This window comes from Lithobates pipiens, unplaced genomic scaffold, assembly GCF_037356315.1.
Source record: "Lithobates pipiens isolate NorthernLeopardFrog02 unplaced genomic scaffold, aLitPip1_a1.2 Scaffold_16, whole genome shotgun sequence".
NCBI classification, from domain to species: Eukaryota; Metazoa; Chordata; class Amphibia; order Anura; family Ranidae; genus Lithobates; species Lithobates pipiens.
The window spans coordinates 59,143,745-59,167,342 of NW_027507748.1; the positions used below are offsets into that span (position 1 = coordinate 59,143,745).

The following is a 23,598-nucleotide window of genomic DNA, read 5'->3' on the forward strand; positions in this document are numbered from 1 at the left end:
ACAGTATATGCCTTAGATATACAGTACTTTTGACTGGAGCATGCCTCATATGTTAGGCGCATGATGCCCTCTACAGGAAGAACATTGCATAATAACAAACCTACATATATATTTTCTCTCCTGTGAGCAGCACATTTACAAAATGTCTGATGCCCTGTACACACGGTCGGACTTTCCGACGGAAAATGTGTGATCGGATCGTGTTGTCGGAAAATCCGATCATGCGTGGGCTCCATCTGACTTTTTCCGTCGGAATTTCCGACACACAAAGTTTGAGAGCTGGATCTAAAATTTTCCGTCAACAAAATCCGATCGTTTAAATTCCGATCGTGTGTAGACAATTCAGACGCACAAAGTGCCACACATGCCCAGAATAAATTACAAGACGAAAGCTATTGGCTACTGCCCTCTTTATAGTCCCGTTGTACATGCTGTACATCACCTCGTTCTGAACGATCGGATTTTCTGACAACTTTGCGTGACCGTGTCTATGCTCAACAAATTTGGGTCAAAATCCGTCTGGAAAAATCTGTGTGTATGGGACATGAGTGTTCCTGCACCTGGCACCACACAGGAGGAAGGGCTGTAAGGCCCTCCTGGGAATTACTTCAAATCCTGGGACAGTCCCAAAGTTCAGAAGATTAGGAAGTATGGAAAAGCAAACCTGAATGCCTCCTTTTCCCTCTTTTGTTCTCACGCCCCTAAACCCAAATTCGCGCTCTCTTCCATCCTTTTTCCGTTCATCCAGGTCTTCTACCTTCCCATAGCACAGGGCTGGGGGGCGCTAAACAAGAGGTAAGGGGTTGTTCTGTGCAATAGCCTTGCACAAAGCAAGTATAAACCTCTTTATTTAAATTTTTTTTTATCACAACACATATCCCCTATGTGATGATTTATTTGGTGACCACTTCTCTTTAATAAGACATCCTGAGTCTAAAAGACCCAGCATGTCTCCTATGTGCTTCACTGAATGTAAAGCAATGCACTCTCTCTGCCTTAATGGCCAGGGAAACGGGCAACAGGGACCCAGAAGCGACGTCACACGTCACCTTGGGGTTAACAAGAAGGGGAGGAGAGAGTTCTCCTCCCTCTTAATGGCGGCACCCACTATGCCAGTCCCAGGCCCGCAGATGGGCAAGTGGAGCCCAGCATACATATCGGGGATGGTGGGCGTGAGCAGCATTCCGGCGGCAGCCCAGGTGCTAGGACGCAATTTCTTATCGCCATTGTGACCTGGCGCCTGGGGTTTGTCGAGCCCTGGCGGGTTTACAATCATATTTTAGTAAAGAAAATGTGCTGTGACAGTACATTTTCCCTGTTTAGTCCAAAGATTTTTTTTTTAAAGTTGTTGATGTACCTGGAAAGTATTTAGAAAATGTAAACTAAAAGTTTGGGCTTTATAATATTGATCAGAAGATAGTCAACGTGTTAAGATTAAAAAAAAAAAAAAAAAAAAAAAGCAGCAAGTCTAGCATGGCAGTCCAATAAAAGCCGCAGGAAGTATCGTAGTACTGGAAGCTATTCACTTAGCGCCCTCTAGTGGTCAGATCTGTATACTTTTACCACGTATCATTAACTGCTTCAGCCCCGGAAGATTTTACCCCCTTCCTGACCAGAGCACTTTTTGCGATTCGGCACTGCATCGCTTTAAGTGACAATTTTGGTGAGATGTTGCACCCAATCAAAATTTACATCTTTTTTTTCCCCCACAAATAGAGCTTTCTTTTGGTGTTATCTGATCACCTCTGTGGTTTTATTTTTTGAACTATAAACAAAAAAAGAGCGACAATTTTGAAAAAAAAAGCAATATTTAACTTATTGCTATAAATATCCCCCAAAAATATATAAAAACACAAAAGTTTTTCCTCAGTTTAGGCCGATATGTATTCTTCCACATATTTTTGGTTAAAATCACAATAAACGTGTATTGATTGGTTTGCGCAAAAGTTACAGCATCTTCAAAATAGGGAGTTTTATGGCATTTTTAATATTATTATTTTTTTTTTAATTAGTAATGTCAGCGATGTGCCATTTTTATCTTAACTGAGACATTATGGCAGACACATCGGACACTTTTGACACTATTTTGGGACCATTGTCATTTATACAGCAATCAGTGCTATAAAAATGCAGATTACTGTGTAAATGACACTGGCAAGGAAGGGGGTTAAACACAAGGGGGTGATCAAGGGGTTAAGTGTGTCCTAGGGAATGATTCTAATTGTGGGGAGGGGGTGGGCTACTACTCACATGACAGAGATCACGGCTCCCGATGACAGGGAGCAGTGATCTCTGTCATGTCACTTGGCAAAAGGGGGAAATGCCTTGTTTACATAGGCATCTCCCTGTTCTGCAGTTCCATGACACGATCGCCGGGAGACTGGCAGACAGAGTCCGCTGGTCCCGTGGCACGGTCATGCTGTACGCAGCCCACGTGCCTGCTAGCCCCGCCAATTAAAGGTGATGTACAGGTATGCCCATTTGCACACCACTGCCATTGTACTGACATATATTGGCACGCAGCGGTCGGCAAGTTAAAGTGTAACTCCACTTACATGGGAAAGCAAAATAGCAAATAAACAAAAAAATAATATAGCATGTACAATTGTGATACAAGTCATATTGTAATTGAATGTTATTAAAAATTACCTTTCCATTTCAATCTGCAGCCGCTGTAATTTTCTATAAATGCATTGCAATATGGCTACCTGGAGGTGTTCTGTACACAGAATGTGTGCTGACCACTCCCCAGAAACAGTTTCCTGCTTGTGTGATTGGCTCACCGATTTTCCCAGAAGTCTGCCTAAGATACAAGTCAGATTTCAGGACATCCCCAGCAACAAAAATTTCATTTTTGGTGAGATCTTTCCAATAGGAAATCACGGCTAAAGGAATGCAGGCCAGCAGATTTCCTCATTAGTGCCCTGCAGCTGCCACAGCTGATTGATAATTATGAAACCACTCCGATTAGACCCACTCATTACAGAGGCACAAACACAGAGGGATTTCTTCAAAAGAACAAAAAAGGTAAGAATCTGCAAAAAAAGGTTGTTATAATCCTTGCAATGTACATAGAACACCCAGAGAGGAGTTCCCGACCGACTCACGTACTTTTACTGCAGACAATGGTACCGATGCACGAAACCCTGTACGGGTTTCCATTTATGAGCCACCAGAGGGCGCACACGTGCGCCAGCTGCACGGCGGGGGAAGCGATTGCGTGCACGAGAGTGATGAGGCTCCATCTTCTCAGACGTAAAGCTGCCCATTCCTCTTGGTAAAAAGCCTCCAGTTCCTGTAAATTCTTGGGCTGTGTTGCATGAACGGCATGTTTTGAGATCTCCCCAGAGAGGCTCAATGATATTGAGGTCAGGAGACTGAGATGGCCACTCCAGAACCTTCACTTTATTCTGCTGTAGCCAATGACAGGTCGACTTGGCCTTGTGTTTTGGATTCTTGTCATGTTGGAATGTCCAAGTACGTCCCATGCGCAGCTTCCTGGCTGATGAATGTAAATGTTCCTCTAGTATTTTTTGATAACATACTGCATTCATCTTGCCATCAATTTTGACCAAATTTCCTGTGCCTTTGTAGCTCACACATCCCCAAAACATCAGTGATCCACCGCCGTGTATCACAGTAGGAATGGTGCACCTTTCATCATAGGCCTTGTTGACTCCTCTCCAAATGTAGAGTTTATGGTTGCGGCCAAAAAGCTCAATTTTGGCCTCATCACTGCAAATGACTTTGTGGCAGAAGGTTTAAGGGTTGTCTCTGTGCTGTTTGGCGTATTGTAATCTGAATACTTTGTGGCATATGCATAGTAATGGCTTTCTTATGGCGACTCGACCATGCAGCCCATCTTTCTTCAAAGTCTCCTTATTGTACATCATGAAACAGCCACACCACATGTTTTCAGAGAGTCCTGTATTTCACCTGAAGTTATATGCAGCTTTTTCTTTGCATCCAGAACAATTTTCCTGGCAGTTGTGGCTAAAATTTTAGTTGGTCTACCTGACCATGGTTTGGTTTCAACAGAACCTCCTCATTTTCCACTTCTTGATTAGAGTTTAATCACTGCTGACTGTCATTCTCAATTCCTTTTTTGCTGAATTTGCATCGGACACGGCCCAAACTCGCACAGGACCCTTTTTTTGGTCCGCAGCAGAATCGGATTGCATGGGTGTTCAAACCATGCGATCCGATTCCTGTCCGAGTTTGCAGATCGCAATGCGATATGCGAACTGATCTGGGGGTGTCATTAACGTTTCACTGACACTCCCAGCAGGTCACATAGGGCAGTGTGAACTGCCGCCAGGAGGCATGCGATGCGGGAACCCGCAGCGGATTCGCGGCGTTCCTGCATCGCTGCAATGTGAACCCAGCCTTATACGCGCACTAATTACAAGCAAACAGATCACAGGTGAGGATGATTACCTTTAATAGCCATTCAAACCCCTTTATGTCAACTTGTGTGCATGTTATCAGGCCAAAATCACCAGGGTATGTAAACTTTTGATCAGGGTCATTTGGGTTGTTTCTGTTGCCATTATGCTTTAAAAAGAGTAAAAACACAGTTGATTGATAATAAATGGCTTTAGCCAAACACTAACCATGAGTGAAAGAAATGTTTTTGTGTTATCAATCATATTACCTGAAGATGACAAAGAAATGATCAATTCTGCCAGGGTGTGTAAACTTATGAGCATAACTGTATGTGTGTATTTATGTTATATCAATCGTATCTTTTAATATGTCTATTCATCTTACATTTGATATCGGTCTATCAATCTAAAATTTGATCTCTCCATCTTCTATTTTATATCAAATATTTGATCCCAATATATCTATCTTATATTTGGCATCGGTTTATCTAATATTTGATCTCTATCCATCTTATACTGTATATGATCTATGGATCATTTGATATCTATTGATTTTATATTTGATATCTGTATATTTAGTTTGTATTTGATATCTCTTGATATCTGTCTATCACGCTACTTGATAACTAAATAATAATATTTGATCTCCATCTTCTATATGAGATTTATTGATCTTATATTTGATACCTATTTATCTTATACTTGGTATCTATTGATCATTTTAGATTAGTCTATCTAATATTACATTTATATGCATCTATCTAGGGCTGAAACGATTAATCAACATCATCGATAATAATCGATAATGAAAATCGTTGTCAACGATTTTCATTATTGATTAGTCGGTCCGCACCATGCGATCCGCAGATCGGTCCGTGGCTGCGGCCTTAGGAAAGGCCGCGGCTTCGGCCTAGCTCCGGAGCTGGCGGCCATCTTGGCACACCCGGCGGCGGTGTTGTATTGTAACCCCGTCACTTCCGGTGCGGCTCCGTTGTAGTGTCATATTTTGCTGCCTATCGCAGAATGCTACGGAAGTGACGTTGCTGCCAGAAATTGCGTACTGCGCATGCGCATAGCGTTCCAAACACTCGCGCCGTGCGTTCCAACATAGTTTCGGCAATACTGTTCAGCGAAACCATCACATAATGTTACGGAAGTGATGTAAACACAACACAAACACTGGGCCGTGCGTTACAACACTAATACTTCCCTTGTTACCTAGTATCATTATTTACCAACCATGCTGAGCTACGTGCCGTGTTAGGTTCTGCATTGCTGGGTCTTGTAGTGCCTATCCTGAGCTACATGCTTCAATGTTCAGTGTCCTCATCCTTATCCCTGTGCTTCAATGTTCAGTGTCCTCATCCCTATCCCTGTGCTTCAATGTTCAGTGTCCTCATCCCTATCCCCGGGCTTCAATGTTCAGTGTCCTCATCCCTATCCTCCTGCTTCAATGTTCAGTGTCCTCATCCCTATCCCCGAGCTTCAATGTTCAGTGTCCTCATCGAAGCAGGGGGATAAGGATGAGGACACTAAACATTGAAGCAGGAGGATAGGGATGAGGACACTGAACATTGAAGCACGGGGATAAGTATGAGGACACTGAACATTGAAGCCCGGGGATAAGGATGAGGACACTGAACATTAAAGCAGGGGGATAAGGATGAGGACACTGCACATTGAAGCCCGGGGATAGGGATGAGGACACTGAACATTGAAGCACAGGGATAAGGATGAGGACCCTGAACATTGAAGCCTGGGGATAGAGATGAGGACACTGAACATTGAAGCACAGGGATAAGGATGAGGACACTGAACATTGAAGCCCGGGATAGGGATGAGGACACTGAACATTGAAGCACAGGGATAAGGATGAGGACACTGAACATTGAAGTACGGGGATAAGGATGAGGACCCTGAACATTGAAGCCCGGGGATAGGGATGAGGACACTGAACATTGAAGCAGGGGGATAAGGATGAGGACACTGAACATTGAAGCACAGGGATAAGGATACTGAACATTGAAGCAGGGGGAGAAGGATGAGGACACTGAACATTGAAGCAGGGGGATAGGGATGAGGACACTGAACATTGAAGCAGGGGGATAGGGATGAGGACACTGAACATTGAAGCAGGGGGATAGGGATGAGGACACTGAACATTGAAGCAGGGGGATAGGGATGAGGACACTGAACATTGAAGCAGGGGGATAAGGATGAGGACACTGAACATTGAAGCACAGGGATAAGGATGAGGACACTGAACATTGAAGCACAGGGATGAGGACACTGAACATTGAAGCACAGGGATAAGGATGAGGACACTGAACATTGAAGCAGGTAGCTCAGGATAGGCACTACAAGTCCCAGCAATGCAGAACCTAACACGGCACGTAGCTCAGCATGGTTGGTAAAAAATGATACTAGGTAACAAGGGAAGTATTAGTGTTGTAACGCACGGCCCAGTGTTTGTGTTGTCTGTAACGTCACTTCCGTAACATTATGTGATGGTTTCGCTGAACCGTATTGCCGAAACTATGTTGGAACGCACGGCGCGAGTGTTTGCGTACTGCGCATGCGCATAGCGTTCCAATTTCTGGCGGCAACGTCACTTCCGTAGCATTCTGTGATAGGCAGCAAAATATGACACTACACCGTCACTGAAACAGCTGACGGCGGCCCTTTACCGCGCATGCGCCACTTCAATGCTATTAACAGCGCATGCGCAGGATATTTCTTTAGCGGCAGAGAAAAAGTATGGACTGAAGCGGGCGGAGACTTGCGGGCGGGCGGAGTTGGACAGATAATAACAGAAAAAAGGGGGTTTGCGCTATGGATAAGCTGCAAAAGAACGGTGGATATAAGAGGGCTGCCACTACCCCAGGCTCGCAACAAAAAGTTGGAACAGTATACCAATGTTATAAATACAGGTAGTAAAAGCGCTCTACTCTGATGTTTTATAACCCCAGGAAATGTAAAATATACAAAAATTAAAATGAAATTAGTGGGTGTGTTTTTGTAAAATCTGTGCAAAGTGCAAATCTTGTTAATTAGAGGACTAATATTTGCATTATTGTATCTGCACAATTTAAATTCAATTGTGACAAGCGTTCTTTCATATATATATTTTTAATAGTATTGGCTTTTTTATTTAGTCATTGTGCACTCAGATATATATTCATCACGTGGTATAATTTATAGATCAACATTTGATAATTGATTCATTTTTACATTGTGCGTTTATTTTTCATATTGTGCGTTTTTTTTTTTTTTTATATGATTTTATCCAATTAATCGAAAAAATTATCGGCCGATTAATCGATTATGGAAATAATCCTAGTTGCTGCCCTACATCTATCTTATACGATATCTAATGATCATTTCAAATGTATTAATATTTGATATCTGTCTATTTATCTTATATTCGATATCTCTTGATCATTTGATATCTGTCTAATATTTGATATCTAACTAATGAATATTTCATCTCTACATATCTATCTTAAATTTGGTATCTATTGATCATTTGATATCAACCAACCTTATACTGTATATATCTATGGATAATTTGATATCTATTGATTTTATATTTGATATCTACGTATTTAGTTTGTATTTGATATCACTTGATCATTTGATATCTGCCTATCACTCGATTTGATATCTAACTAATATTTGATCTCTATATATCTATCTTATATATGAGATCAATCTTACATTTGATACCTATCTATTGATCATTTGATATCTGTCTATCAATCTAATATTTTACATTTGATATTTGTCTATTTGATCTCTATCTTGTATATGATATCTATTGATCGTACATTTGATATCTATTGATCATTTGATTTGTCTATTGATATAATATTTGATCACTATGTATCTTATACTATATATGATAATATCTATCAACCATTTGATATCTGTGTATTTATCTTATACTTGGTATCCATTGATCATTTGATTTCTATCTATCTAAATGTTTGATCTCTATGTATCTATCTTATACTGTATATGGTATGTATGGATCGTTTGACATATATTCATATTATATTTGAGATCTATTGATCTTGTATTTGATATCCATTTTACTGTATACTTGATATCTCTTGATCATTTGATATGTTTATCGCTCTAATATCTATCGTAAAAGGATAGAAGTATGTTTGGAGCTGGCACCTACATTATGATATCTTGTATTCCATACTCCCCCGTCTCCTGTTCTATAGACTTGCCATACGATAACTTGTATCTGCTGTCTGTACATTAGGTGAACGCACTTCCGGAGCTCTCACACACAATGGGCTCTCTCCCTTTCCTAACCATCATCAACACCTATCCATTTACAGCAGGCAGCATTTCCAGCATCTGTTGCCATGGCAACCCGCTACACTGTCCTGACATGCACTTATCATTAAATGTACCCAGCATGCCACAGTACTAAACGGCTATCTGTCTCTGTTCCAAGACCATCTCAGGGGGAACATGCGGGGGGGGTGAAAATCTGCTCCAGAGACGCACAGGAAATGCAAATGGTTTGTATATATGTCATGACTAATTGTTTTTTTTTACATTTTGGGTAAAGTGGTAGGTGTTAGAACCCCTGTCAGATTGTTACTGCTATCCAGGGCTTCATTAGAGAGATTTCCCCTCACTTCCTGTCAAACGGAGAGGTGAAGAACTCTAACAGCAACGCAGACAAATATAAAAAAAATATTTTTTGTGAATGAAAAGGCTAGAGCCCCTGTCATATTTTTATTTCGGTCTGTGTTCCTGTTGCTGATTTTCATTCATTTTCCATCTGGTGACACCGCTGTCAGCAGGACAGGAAGCGAAGGATCATCTCCCTAACAGGGGCCTGAATAGCAGTAAAAACTTGGCAAGGGTTCTAATCCTTTCTCACACTACAAAAACATATTTGGTTTGCCATAAACTTTACAAAATGAAGCTCTTCCATTGCACACAGAATATAGATGGTCTACTACGTGTAAAAAATTTGTTGTGCAGCTTTTTAAAAAGCTAAACTCCGGGTGCAAAAGCTCCCACTTAAAATACAGGGATAGATAACCACTTTGTGAGCACCACATGGCTTTGCAAGCCCAGATATTACCTTGTAAAGGTAGCAGTGACATCATCACTGTGCTGTACATTGCCTGTGCAGAGAGCAGAGCTGTGGGAGGGGCCCAGCAGGCCCCACCTACTACAGACTGCCTCCAGAAAACGACAGGAGGGGCGGAGTCAAGACTAGTCACCTGGCCCAAGGCGAGAGAGCAGCAGTGAGCAGTCTTTATCGCAGGAAGAAAGTCTCCCACTGGATTACTGCACTGATCTGGAAGAAATATGCGAAGCACACCAAGATTCAAGAAGTATACACATGATAAATGGATTTTTACAATATTTGGTCCAGACTTCCATTTTAAACTTTTTTTTTTTTTTTTAAATGAGCCCCCCCCAAGTGGTTTATTTCATAATATATTGGCATGCATCATTACCTTATGGCAGGCCTAACTGACAAACGAAGCCCTCCAGCACTGAGCTGCCACCGTTCCCGCTGGTCACGGGCGCTTCCATCTTTCCCCGGGTCTTCGTTGCTCGTTCACTCTCTTCAGCTGCGATGACATCACTCCCGCGCAGATATCACAGAGAGGTGCCATGAATGCACACAGAGCTGCACATGCGCAGGACAATGTACATTACAGCTGGCAAGCAGGGAGAAGCATTTATGACAGAAGAGATTGATAGGGTCTCCCATGTCATAAAACCTTTGCTTGTCAGCAATTTTTTTCAAAATGAGAGTTTAATACCATTTTAAGCATTTTCAAAGGCGCCAAAAAAAACACAATCCCCAAATTGTTTGGAATATAAATTTTCAGCTATGATCGTCAGCTCCATCTAGTGGTCAAAATACAATCATTTTTTCTGAAATACCTCAATCAAAAAAACTGCATTGTGGCCACCAGATGGAGATGACGAGCATAGGAGGTAATCATATTTACAAGCATTATGGTGATCATTTGTTATATATACTGAGTACACCCCTGTATGCAGCACAGCGCCCCAGATACATAGCACTCCCCCCCCTTCTGTACACAGCACAGCACCCCCGGTAAACAGTACCCCCCCATCATCCGTACGCACCGCAGCACCCCCCTCCTTCATGCACAGCGCACCCCAGTACACAGCACGGCCATCCTCCTCTGTATACAGCACAGCGCCGACCTCCCCCGGTATGTGGCACGTCCCCCTCCTCCGTACGCAGCACACCCCCAATACGCAACACACCCCATTCCTCCTTCCACGTTCACCCCACCCCTGTACACAGCCCCCCCTCCCCCCAGTATACAAAACACCCCTCCCCTGTACACAGCCCCCCCCTCCCCCCAGTATACAAAACACCCCTCCCCTGTACACAGCCCCCCCTCCCCCCAGTATACAGAACCCCCCTCCCCTGTACACAGCCCCCCCTCCCCCCAGTATACAGAACCCCCCTCCTCTGTACACAGCCCCCCCTCCCCCCAGTATACAGAACCCCCCTCCTCTGTACACAGCCCCCCTCCCCCCCAGTATACAGAACCCCCCTCCTCTGTACACAGCCCCCCTCCCCCCCAGTATACAGAACACCCCTCCCCTGTACACATCCCCCCCCTCCCCTCAGTATACAGAACACCCCTCCCCTGTACACAGCCCCCCTCCCCCCCAGTATACAGAACACCCCTCCCCTGTACACATCCCCCCCCTCCCCCCAGTATACAGAACACCCCTCCCCTGTACACAGCCCCCCCTCCCCCCAGTATACAGAACACCCCTCCCCTGTACACATCACCCCTCCCCCCAGTATACAGAACACCCCTCCTCTGTACACAGCCCCCCCTCCCCCCCAGTATACAGAACCCCCCTCCTCTGTACACAGCCCCCCCTCCTCTGTACACAGCCCCCCTCCCCCCAGTATACAGAACCCCCCTCCTCTGTACACAGCCCCCCTCCCCCCCAGTATACAGAACCCCCCTCCTCTGTACACAGCCCCCCTCCCCCCCAGTATACAGAACCCCCCTCCTCTGTACACAGCCCCCCTCCCCCCCAGTATACAGAACACCCCTCCCCTGTACACAGCCCCCCTCCCCCCCAGTATACAGAACACCCCTCCCCTGTACACATCCCCCCCCTCCCCCCAGTATACAGAACACCCCTCCCCTGTACACAGCCCCCCTCCCCCCCAGTATACAGAACACCCCTCCCCTGTACACATCCCCCCCCTCCCCCCAGTATACAGAACACCCCTCCCCTGTACACATCCCCCCCCTCCCCCCAGTATACAGAACACCCCTCCCCTGTACACAGCCCCCCCTCCCCCCAGTATACAGAACACCCCTCCCCTGTACACATCACCCCTCCCCCCAGTATACAGAACCCCCCTCCCCCCAGTATACAGAACACCCCTCCTCTGTACACAGCCCCCCTCCCCCCCAGTATACAGAACCCCCCTCCTCTGTACACAGCCCCCCCTCCCCCCCAGTATACAGTACCCCCCCCTCCTCTGTACACAGCCCCCTCCCCCCAGTATACAGAACACCCCTCCTCTGTACACAGCCCCCCTCCCCCATACATCAGACATGTTGCTGTCACTCACCCTGCAGCGGCCATCATAGAACAGGCTGGGCTCCAGGTTGCAGCAGATGACGGCGCTGGGAAGGGATCGCAGATCGATGTCCTCCATATCGATATCCAGGAAATCCCAGTCGTTGGCGTCCAGATGGGGCCCCGGGCCCTCCGAGCACACTCCTAGGTGAGCTGCCAGTTCCCGCAGGGCTTGCTCCATGACGTCACCAGCAGCAGGACATGGACCGCACACACGTCACCGGCCTAATCCTTACCGGATACGGCGCCGCTCATCGCTCTCACCGATACAATGTATCGCTTCTGACTCCGCGCTGACGTCATGTGCGCAGCGCCACCTGCTGGAGGGCTCGCTGTCATCGCCTGCAGCGTCATGGTTAGCGCTGGAATTAGCGGACCTGTCACCAGACATGGCAGATCTCATCGTGTATGGAATGGCCAGATTATGGGAAATGGCTGGTCACGTTGTGACCATTCTGCAATTCTATCTCACTCTGGCTTGTGGCTTTGTATAGAAATTATGTGGTGGTACCACTGATTCTTCATGGCACTCTTACCATATAGTGGCAGCTGGTGCTCAAATTTTTTGGGGGCGCAATCTGAAAAATTGCAGCCACTATACTCGTCAAATGCAGCCACTGTGCCCATCAAATGCAGCCACTGTACCCGTCAAATGCAGCCACTGTGCCCATCAAATGCAGCCACTGTGCCCGTCAAATGCAGCCACTGTGCCCATCAAATGCAGCCACTGTGCCCATCAAATGCAGCCACTGTGCCCATCAAATGCAGCCACTGTACCTGTCAAATGCAGCCACTGTGCCCGTCAATTGCAACCACTGTGCCTGTAAAATGCTGCCACTGTGCCTGTCAAATGAAACCACTGTGCCTGTCAATTGCAGCCACTGTGCCCGTCAATTGCAGCCACTGTGCTAATCAAATGCAGCCACTGTGCCCGTCAATTGCAGCCACTGTGCTAATCAAATGCTGCCATTGTGCCCTTCAAAAGCAGCTACTATGACCACAGCACCCCACCCGCTCGCTCACTGTCTGACCAGCACTTACCCCATCTTGGTGGCTGGCCAGGCAGCGGGTGATGGTGGCAAGCTGTGGGACAGACAGCAGGTCAGGCGGCAGCTCATGTGTCCTCTATGCTTCCTCAATGCTTTTCCTCCTGCTAGGCGTTCAATAGGAGCACCTGTCCTTTCAGCCAATCAGGTGATGGTTATCAGACCCATGCTTCCTGATTGGCGGAGAGGCAGTTCAATGTTAAAAAAGCGATATTCTTTTCCTTTTCTAACACACCTGGATGGGCTGTGAACGCAATGCTCTGCACTCAGAGTCCACCCTATTTTGAAGCCTATTAGAGTCTACGGCTCTAATCAGGTGCTTCAATAAAACACCCCCGCCAATGTAATTCAGGAGCCCGGCTTCCTTAAAGGGTTTGGAATGCCTGAATATGGCGGCGGCCATGGATAGATTCATGCTATGCATATAAGTTCATGGTAACAAAGCGTCATGCATTTTGGTGCAATGGAGGAGCTTGCACTTCTTTGGTGAGATTTATGGACATCGGGGGAGCTCATTGAAATAATTAGGCTGCCCCAAATGTGATGCGCAAACACCACACCTGTATAGGTGTAAACAGGGCCTAAACATCTAGTAACAGTGCCAGCCAGAACCTCATCCAGTGCCAGCCAGATCCTAATCCAGTGCCAGCCAGTACCTCATCCATTGCCAGCCAGTACCTCATCCATTACCTCATCCATTGCCAGCCAGTACCTCATCCAGTGTCATCCAGAACCTCACCCAGGTCCTTCAGGTCTGGTATGGATTTTAAGGGGAACCCCGTGCCAAAATAAAAAAAATGGAGTGGAGGTCCCCCCCAAAATCCATACAAAACCCTTATCCAAGCACACAACCTGGCAGGCCACAGGAAAAGGGGGGAACGAGAGAGCGTCCCTCCTCCTGAACCGTACCAGGCCACATGCCCTCAACATGGTGAGGGTGCTTTGGGGACCCCAGATCCCACCCCCCCCAATGTGAATGGGTATGGGGCACATTGTACTCCTACTCATTCACCAAAAAAACTGTCAAAAAATAAAATGACAGAAGAGTTTTGGACAATATCTTTATTAGAAAAAAAAAATGTCTACCCATCTTTAATCACGGTGCCGACGATCCTAAAAAAAAAATATGTCATGTGACATCAGTGGTGGGCAGGGTCACCAGTTTATGTCACCGGGTGGCCCCGCCCTTGACTATATAAGAGCCATCAAAGCAAAAAGATGGCAGTCGGAGTTCTTCCATTTTTTTTTTTTTTCTCTGGACCGTCGGATGCCGTCTGCTGATTAGGTGGCACTGATGAGGAGGCACAAATATGCGGCACTTATGGGCACTGATAGGTGGTACTAATATGTGGCACTGATGGGTGGCATTGATAGCCAGCACTGACTGGCATCACTAATGGCCACTGATTTCTGCCACTTGTGGGCACAGATTTGTGGCACTTGTGAGCACTGGTTGACACTGATTGCTGGCAGTGGTGGGCAATTATTGCTGGCACTGGTGGGCACTAATTGTAATCAGTGCCCTGATTACATACCTAGCTGTCCCGTGAGAAGATGATCGACTCTCCTCTCCTCACACTCTGTCAGTGTGAGGTGAGGAGCGCCGATTACCAGCATCTCTGTGATTACATGTGACCGGCTGTGATTGGACACAGCCAATCACATGGTTAAAGGGCCACACGTCTTTACACAGATTGGGATCGCTCCCTGTCCTAGAAACATGGCGCGGCTGCGATCGGCGCAAGATTGGTCGTTCTGGGAGTCCGTCATATGACGTCCACCCAGAACGAGAGCCGCACCGCCCAGCCGTCATTTGACGGTGGGTAGGTGGCGCGTGGTTAAAGCGGGAGTCCGCGTTTTTTTTTTTTTTAAAAGCCAGCAGCTACAAATACTGCAGCTGCTGACTTTTAAAATAGTGACACTTACCTGTCCAGCGCGCCCGCGATGTCGGCACCCGAAGCCGATCTCTAGATCGTCTCTCGGGTGCTGCCGCCGCCATCTTGGGTATGGGAATCAGGAAGTGGAGCCTTTAGGCTTCATTTCCCGGTTCCCTACTGCGCATGCGCAAGTCGCGCTGCGCAATAAGGATGGACCCGCTGCAGGCAGCGGGGGACTTTCGGAAAGGGGCGTAATCTACGCCCCTTTCCGCAGAGAGCTATCCCGGAAGTGGGTGCAGATACCTGTACTGTACAGGTATCTTTACCCCCCTGAAAGGTGCCAATTGTGGCGCCGGAGGGGGGGGAGGGTTCCGATGAGCGGAAGGTCCACTTTAGGGTGGACCTCCGCTTTAATAAAGGAACTGTTCAAAACTGTCTTATGTCATTTTTACTTTTTTTGACGCACCTGTCAAACAGGTGTGGAAAAATTGCTCTTTGGATGTTAATTGTGCCCATGAAACCTATATCAAAAAATTACTGCAAGATAAAATGAACACTAGACATGTGCGGTTAATTTTGTTCCGAATTTAAATTCGGACAAATTTTTTTTTTTTTTCGGAAATTCGGATGTATCTGAATTTACAAATAACAATAGTACCAAATTTAATCTAATCCGAAATAACGGAAAAAATGTTGACGAAATTTCAAATTCGAATAGTTTTCCAATTTCCAAAGTGAGTAATATAGAATAGGAGAAAAAAAGAATAGAATAGAAAAAAAATGAATAGAAAAGAATATAACAGAAAATAAAATAAAATAAAATAATAGAATATGATATAGTAAAACTGAACAAAATAGAATAGAAAATAAAAGAACAGATCAGACTAGAATATAATAGAAACAAATAGAATAACAGAAGACTATAACCATCTTCTGAAATTCGAATTTCAAATAGAATGAATTTGAATACCTAAGAAAAGAATAACATAGGAAAAAAGAATAGAATAGACTATAATAGATTAGAAAATAGAATTAAAAAAAAATAGAATAAAATAGAATAGAAAGAATGTAACCATTTTCCCAAAATTTAAATAGAATCAATTTGAATTTGAATAGAATATAAAAAAATTGATTAGAATAGAAAATAACTGAATAGTATAGAAAAAACAACAGAATAGAAAGAATATAACCATCTTCCGAAATTCGAATTTGGAATAGAAAATATTTGAAATTTTGAAAAAAAAATTGAATAGAAAAGAAAAGAATAGAAAGTAAAATAATGGAATAGAAAATAATAGAATAAACAAATAGAAAAACAATATAATTAAAAAAAAAACAATAGAACAGAATTAATATAACAATTTCCCAAAATCCTAATAGAATCAATTCAAATTTGAATAGAATAGAAAAGAATAGATTGGGAAAGGAAGATGGTTATATTCCTTCTATTCTATTCTGTTGTTTTTTCTATACTATTGTGTTATTCTATTGCACTCCATTCTTTTCTATTCAAATTGAATTTTGGAAAATTGTTACATTGTTTCTATTCTATTTTTTTTTTAATTCTACTCTTTTCTATCCGATTTTGAATTTCAGAAGATGGTTATAATCTTTCTATTTAATTGTAATCTTTTTTATGCTATTCTATTCTATTCCATTCTAGTTTATTTTATTTTGTTTTACTCTATTATATTTTATTCTTTTATTTTCTATTATATTCTTTCTATTCTATTATATATTTTTTCTATTCTATTTCTTTATTTTCTATTCTATTTTATTGTCTTTGGAAATTGGAAAACTATTCCAAATTGATTTAAAAACTTTTTGAATCGATCCGAATTTGAATCAATTAGAATACGAATAAACAAAAAATTCCGAAAACAAAATAAACAAATTTAACTAAACAAATTCATGTAAACAACGAAACGAAACAAACAAATTTTTTCGTTCTGCACATGTCTAACCCATAAAGCTAGGCAGCCTAAACAGCATTAGGGGCTTGATAGCTGCTGCTAATCCAGGACTGATTCATTTTGACAAATATGAGCCGGTCAACAGAGTCTGTGGACAGATGTTCTCTTTTATCTGTCACAAAATCTCCAGCAGCACTGGATGCTGGTTCTGAAAGCACGCTAGATGCTGGGCAGCCTAGCAGCTCAATTGCATACTGGAGAAGTTCTGGCCAATGGTCTATTCTCAAGACCCAGAAACCCAGTGGATCGTCTACTGGAAAGCTCTCCATGTCTGTTTTTGCCCCTATGTATAATCTTCCACCATATGATGCAGATGCTGCCGATGGGATTTTGAAGCGGACAACCTTGTGTGCTGAGGACAAATTTTTTTTTGAAATGCATCACTGAGGCAGCACCCCTTCTCCACCACTCCTCCTTTGACCAACAGAAGCCTTTAAACTAGTTTTTCTATGAGACTATCCTAGCAGAGTCTGGAAAGGCGTTACATAAACTGGGTTCCGAGACTTTCCTCTTGTAATGGTGGTCAAGGTGGGTTGCCAACCAATAATGACCCTTCTCCTTGATGCCACAAATTCATGGGTCCTTTCGCTGGCTTTGAAGAATGAGGGAGCCCATGCACATAAATGGCTGGTGTTTTTGACACGCTTGATCTGCTTGCCGCAGAGATTACAAATTGCAACAGTGTGATCAGCTGCACGTGTGCTAACAAAGGTCCACACAGCTGAGCTCTGGGAGTTGGGCCGGGAGATAACAGCTCCACAATTTGATGGAATAGGGTGGCTGCTCTCTACTCTTCAATGATGGCTGCCTCTGGAGGACATCCTGCCTCGTTGGGGTTGTCTCTCCCCCTCTGCTCTACCCGGCACCCAAGTCACGTCAGTGACCTCATCATCATTATCCCCTCCAGCCTCATCATCACTGGAGTCAACTTGACAATACGCTGCGGCTGGGGGAACACGACTGTCAATCTGTTGTTTATCAGTGTTCTCCCCTCTCTGTAGGCTCATGTTCCTACATGTTCCTACCTTCCCCAACCTCAGAAACATGTTTGTAAATCTTCAAGAAGCAAGTGGCTCAAGTTGTATTCAAATAATTCAGCTAACTCCTCCATGCATGATGCCGGGGCTATGGAAGGGGTAGCTGTGGACAGGGAGGCAGAATAAGCCACTCTAGCAGCTGTGGTGGACTGCGCATTAGTGTCAGCTTGGGTCATAGAGGATAAGGATGATTTAGTAAGCTAGTGCACCACCTCCTCTGCATGCTGTGGCTGAATAGCACGGGCAACATCACTAAACAAAGACAAAGGCCTGAGGACCATGTCCACCTTTGCCTGGGGGGCACAGAGGCTGCCGGCCCCCTCATAGTGGCATGGGAAAGTCTGCCTTTGCTTGTTGGCCTATCAGACATGATAGGGAGGTACTTATTACCCAAATTTAATAGAAACTGAGAAATGTGTGATTCAATGCACTTTATTGGATGAAAAGTGGTGTTTGGTGCACTTTAATTTGAGGATTGATGCTGACAGAAATGTAAAATCTATAAGAAAAAATAAATAAATAAAAAGGGAAAACCAGCTTTTCAGTCACAAAAACGGAGGCTGACAATTTAAAAAAAAGGGGGGCATGCAAGGGACCAAAAAAAAAAACACGCAGTAACCAAAAAAGGGTATACAGCACTAAACATTATGTAATACACTGTACCACACTATACTATACTGACACACTATATTAACAATTCACTAACACTCTAGTGTTAGTAGTGTGCAGTAGTGTGTCTACTGAATCGTGTAAAATACAAGCCAGCCGGCAAACTCGGGAGCCAGTCCTCCTCTCGTACAGCGTGGTGACGTCACAGCGTCCCCCCAGACGCGTTTCATCAGAAGTGACGTTTTCAATGCCGGCTTGTATTTTACACGATTGAATATACTTTTTTTTATGTAAGTGCATCTCTTTTTATGATTAAAAGATTATTAATGGTTTTACGCTATGGGAAATTTCTCTTTCTTTTCTGAGCATATTCATTCCTTGATAATGGGAGTGTGGAGTACTGTAACGACCTACAGTATATGAAGTGTCGCCCCTGGGAAAGCAAAACACCTGGTACAGGCGAGAGGTTGCGATTGGCTCTTACCATAACGCTCCTTATGCTTTTACCATCTGGTAAGCGCAATCTTTTGTCGGTGGCTGGGAACATTTTTGATACTTGTGTGGAATCACCGTGTTGCGTTTATTTGATGCTGAGCGATTCACTTTCAACACTAAAGAATTTTTCCTTTACTGTGGACTTTTATTAACTCATTAAGTGAAAGACTTCATGGTGAATGTAGTGCTGTTTACTGACATTGTGAGTTACTTTTATTTGTTGGTGCAGCTCCTTTTTTTTTTCCTTTTCTATTGATTGTGTGTGTATCCCACAGTTGAGCAGCAGCCTTGTGATTTTTTTATTTGTATATATTTTCATTGCTATATTTATTTTTCAGGTCTAAGCATGGTTTTACCCCCCTTTTTTTGATCTTACTGAACTGACAACTTTGTGTATAAAAATAAATTCTTTTTTTTTTTTGCATATACTGTACCTTTGGAAAAAAACAAAAATTTCTAAAGGCTCACTACATCTCTTAGAAAATATCCTGAGGTGTTTGCTTTCCAAAATGGGGCCATTTTGTAGGTTTGTCTTTTGTCCTGACATTTCAGGGTCCCTGAAATGTTTAACAGGTAGTCAGAAAACCAGATGCACAATTTATGCCACTTGAAACTTGAAGGTGCTCTTTTAATTTTGGGCCCCAAAAATAATTTTCTATTTTTATTTTTTTTTGCATATCCCCGTATGCTCACAAAGTAGAAATAAAATCAGGCTTGTCATTTAGGCCACTCCAGCTGGTGAAGTGGGTGACTTTATAGCCACACGGTGGAAAAGCTTTTGCATTTCGTGGGACAAACCCCCTTCCTCAGAGCTTAGCCCAACTAAGTGATGAGCCACTATTTCAGAGTTTACACACTGAAGAAACATACCACCCAACAAGCGGCTGCGCGGGGACAATCTTAATCCTCTCCTCGGTGCCTCAATACACTGTCCACCACACAAAAAATAAATAAAAATATATGTATAGTTATATGTATACTTGAGTAATCTATAGTAAATATATATATATATAATATATAAAGGTATCTGACCTGTGGGTGGTCAGATCAAACGGACCTCCGAAACCATGATCAGTGCACCCTGGTAAATATAGCAGACATTATACCTCTATAAATATATGCCCCTTACTCATCAGTGGCCTAATGGGGACCCTAGGACCCCTACTGCCTCATGCTTGTTCGCCCACCATAACCAGCACACTCGATCCCCGGGATTCGGCTGTGCCAGTCATGGCGGGCAAATGTGCATGAGGCCATAGGGTCACTGATCATGGTTTTGGAGGTCCGATCTGATCTGACCACCCACAGGTCCTTGTACACTGATTCATATATTTACTATAGATTACTCAAATATACATATAACTATACATAATATATATATATATATATATATATATATATATTTTTTTTTTTTAGGGGTTCCGTTGAAACCAAACCACGGTCAGGTAGACCAACTAAAATTTCAGCCACAACTGTCAGGAAAATTGTTTGGGATGCATAGAAAAACCCACAAATAACTTCAGGTGAAATACATTACTCTCTGAAAACATGTGGTGTGGCTGTTTCAAGATACACAATAAGGAGGCACTGAAGAAAGATGAGCCACATGGTCGAGTCGCCAGAAGAAAGCCATTACTAGGCAAATGCCACACATATGCCTTCCAGACTCTATAATATATGACTCTGTGTTCTTTGCACTAATCAAGGTAGATACTGATAACTCATCCTTATGGCCCACGCCTCTTCAGAATGTGGGTCTCAATAGCCAAATCATTAAATTTAGGGTTTGCAAGGTAGAATGGAATACTGGACCTTGCAAGAGTAGGTCCAGACATGGTGGTATGTTCCATAGGTCCCCTACCGCCATCTTTATGTTCTCTGCATTCCAAGATCTTCTGGGCCACCCTGAGGCCACAAGAATCACCGACTTCCCTTCCTGCTTGATTCTGCAAAGAAGTCGAGGAAGCAGCAGAATAGGAGGGAATGGGTAAATCAGTGAAAACTGATCCCGGGGGGCCACCAAGGCATCTGTTCCGCCTTCTAGCAAATCCTTGTTCTTGACACAAAGTTGTCAATCTTTTTGTTGAACCTGGACGCAAACAGGTCTACGTCCGGGATCCCCCATCTCCGGCATATTGCCAGGAAGATATTGGGGTGAAGGGACCATTCTCATGGGAACAACTGCTGGCAACTCAATAGTCCACCTGCCAATTTTCTGTTCCTAGAATGAAGACTGCCGATAGGCAAGGTACATAGTTTTCTGCCCAAGTTAGGAGATGATTCATCCCTCTCTGGGCCGCATGACTTCTTGTGGCCCCCGGTGATTGATATAGGCCACCGCCGTGGCATTGTCAGATTGGATCCCGACAAGACAATTCCACAACCTGAATGTCTAGGCCTTCAGGGCCAATCGCGCTGCCCGAATCTCTAAAATGTTAACTGGTAAAAAGGATTTTCCTTTTTGCAGATTTTTGGTTATCCACCAACTAAGGCTCTGGCGCACCTTTGGAGACAGATGCATTGGGAAATCTAGAGCTTAAACCTTCTTGTTCCAAGCCGATAGGATACTGTTCTTCAGCAGTCTCGAATGAAACTGAGCGTAAGGAACGGCGTTGAATGAAGCCACCATCTTTCCCAATAACCTCATGCAAAGCCGAATAGAAGGATTCTTATTTGCTCTGACCACGTGAATCAGCTCCATTATGGCGCTGATCTTTGCATAGGGCAAGAATGCGCTTTTCTGGGCTGTATCAATGATCAGACCCAAGTACTCTAATCTCTTTGATGGTTCTAAGGAAGATTTCTCTAGGTTGAGCGGACGTACCTGTACGCCCATTTGCCCAGCCGTGCCATTCTGCCGACGTAAATTTACATGCGGTGGTCGGCAAGTGGCTAGAGAATAAAATGGCGGTCATTGCAATACTTTTTGTCACAACGTATTTGCACAGGGATCTTACAAGCGCACTTTTTTGGGAAAAAATTCACTTTTTTTAATAAAAAAATAAGACAACAGTAAAGTTAGCCCATTTTTTTTTTTTTATATATTGTGAAAGATAAGGTTACGCCAAGCAAATTGATACCATGTCAGGCTTCAAAATTGTGCCCGCTCGTGGAATGGCGTCAAACTTTTACCCTTAAAAATCTCCATAGGCGACATTTAATAATTTTTTACAGGGTGTTTTGAGTTACAGAGGTTTAGGGCTAAAATTATTGCTCTCACTCCACCAATCGTGGCGATACCTCACATGTGTGGTTTGAACACCGTTTGCATATGCAGGCGTTGCTCATGTATGCGTTTGCTTCTGCGCGTGAGCTCATCGGGACGGGGTGCTTTAAAAAATTTTTGTTTTTTTCTTATTTTATTTATTTTAAAACAGTTTTTAAAAAAAAAAGAGTCACTTTTATTCCTATTACAAGGAATGTAAACATCCCTTGGTCAAAAAGTCCTCAGAACTCAAATTTGTCATTTGAAAAAATGACAACAAAAAAATGTCCCTTTAACGTCGCTTCCGCCCTGCTATGGTATGGAGACGGGTTGGTGTCATCTTCCCCTCACTCGTCTCCATACCAAGGAAGAAGGACCCGATCACCTCCACCGCTACCAACGGCTCTGGTAAGCAGCCGATAACGGTGTTCTCGTGGCGAATCCACCGCAGAGACCACCATTATCGTAAACAGTACCGCCCACTGAAAATATGGATACCTCAGTTGTGGCAGCAGCTGCTGCCATTACCGAGATATCCATCTTTAAATTGCCAACATATATATATATATATATATATATATATATATATATATATATATATATATATACAGTGGTCGGTCATTAAATTAACATTTATAATTCACTGGTTCATTATTTATTTAATTTGAGATCATTTATTTACTGTGTACTTCTTATACATACCTTTTAGCGCAGCCCTTATTTAATATGCTCTTAAAGCAAACCCATCTCTCCTCTGTGTTCTTTGTTCCTAAGATTTTATCCCAATTTATGCTGATTTGCAGCAGAACCCCTGGGGATCACCAAAAGTTGCTCGTGGACTATCAGTGGCTTTCGCTCTGCACACTGACCACAGGAGGCACTCAGCTGCTCTGCCATTTATAGATCACCTTGATTTTTTTTTTTAATTAATACAAGGTGTTCTCTAATTGGACGAGTTGGAGAAAAGAGGCAGTGACTTTAAAATATCCACCTTATTCAATCAGATTATTCTTTGTATTTATTTAAAAAAATACATACACATACTATGAATGCCAGAGGTGCATAGCGAGTGACACACTGTGGTCACTATGCAGAGGGGAAAACCGCTCACACAGGACCTAGAAAAGCACAGCTCTCACTGTATGTATCATGGACTGCTACAGTGATTTACAACATTCTCAGTGGCTCTCTGGTTATCAGCTAAACTCCAATTAAATGCTAAAGTATAAAATAACAACTAATAAGTCTTGCGCATAAGTCTATTAATGAGTTATTCACATCTGTTGGTCTAGTGATGTTTTTTGTCAGTCTAGTTGCGTCTTTTTGTTTTAAA

The 23,598-nt window shown here is 43.5% G+C and overlaps 1 protein-coding gene across 1 annotated transcript in view; it reads right to left on the reverse strand.

The window, feature by feature from the left end:
• Positions 1–12,312, reverse strand: part of RCAN1 (regulator of calcineurin 1) — a 132,508-nt gene extending 120,196 nt beyond the window's left edge. Inside the window, exon 1 of the mRNA XM_077479937.1 lies at positions 12,016–12,312. Within this exon, the coding sequence (XP_077336063.1) occupies positions 12,016–12,204 (189 nt within the window). The 5' untranslated portion in view covers positions 12,205–12,312. The remainder of the gene's footprint in view (positions 1–12,015) is intronic.
• Positions 12,313–23,598: the final 11,286 nt, after the last annotated feature.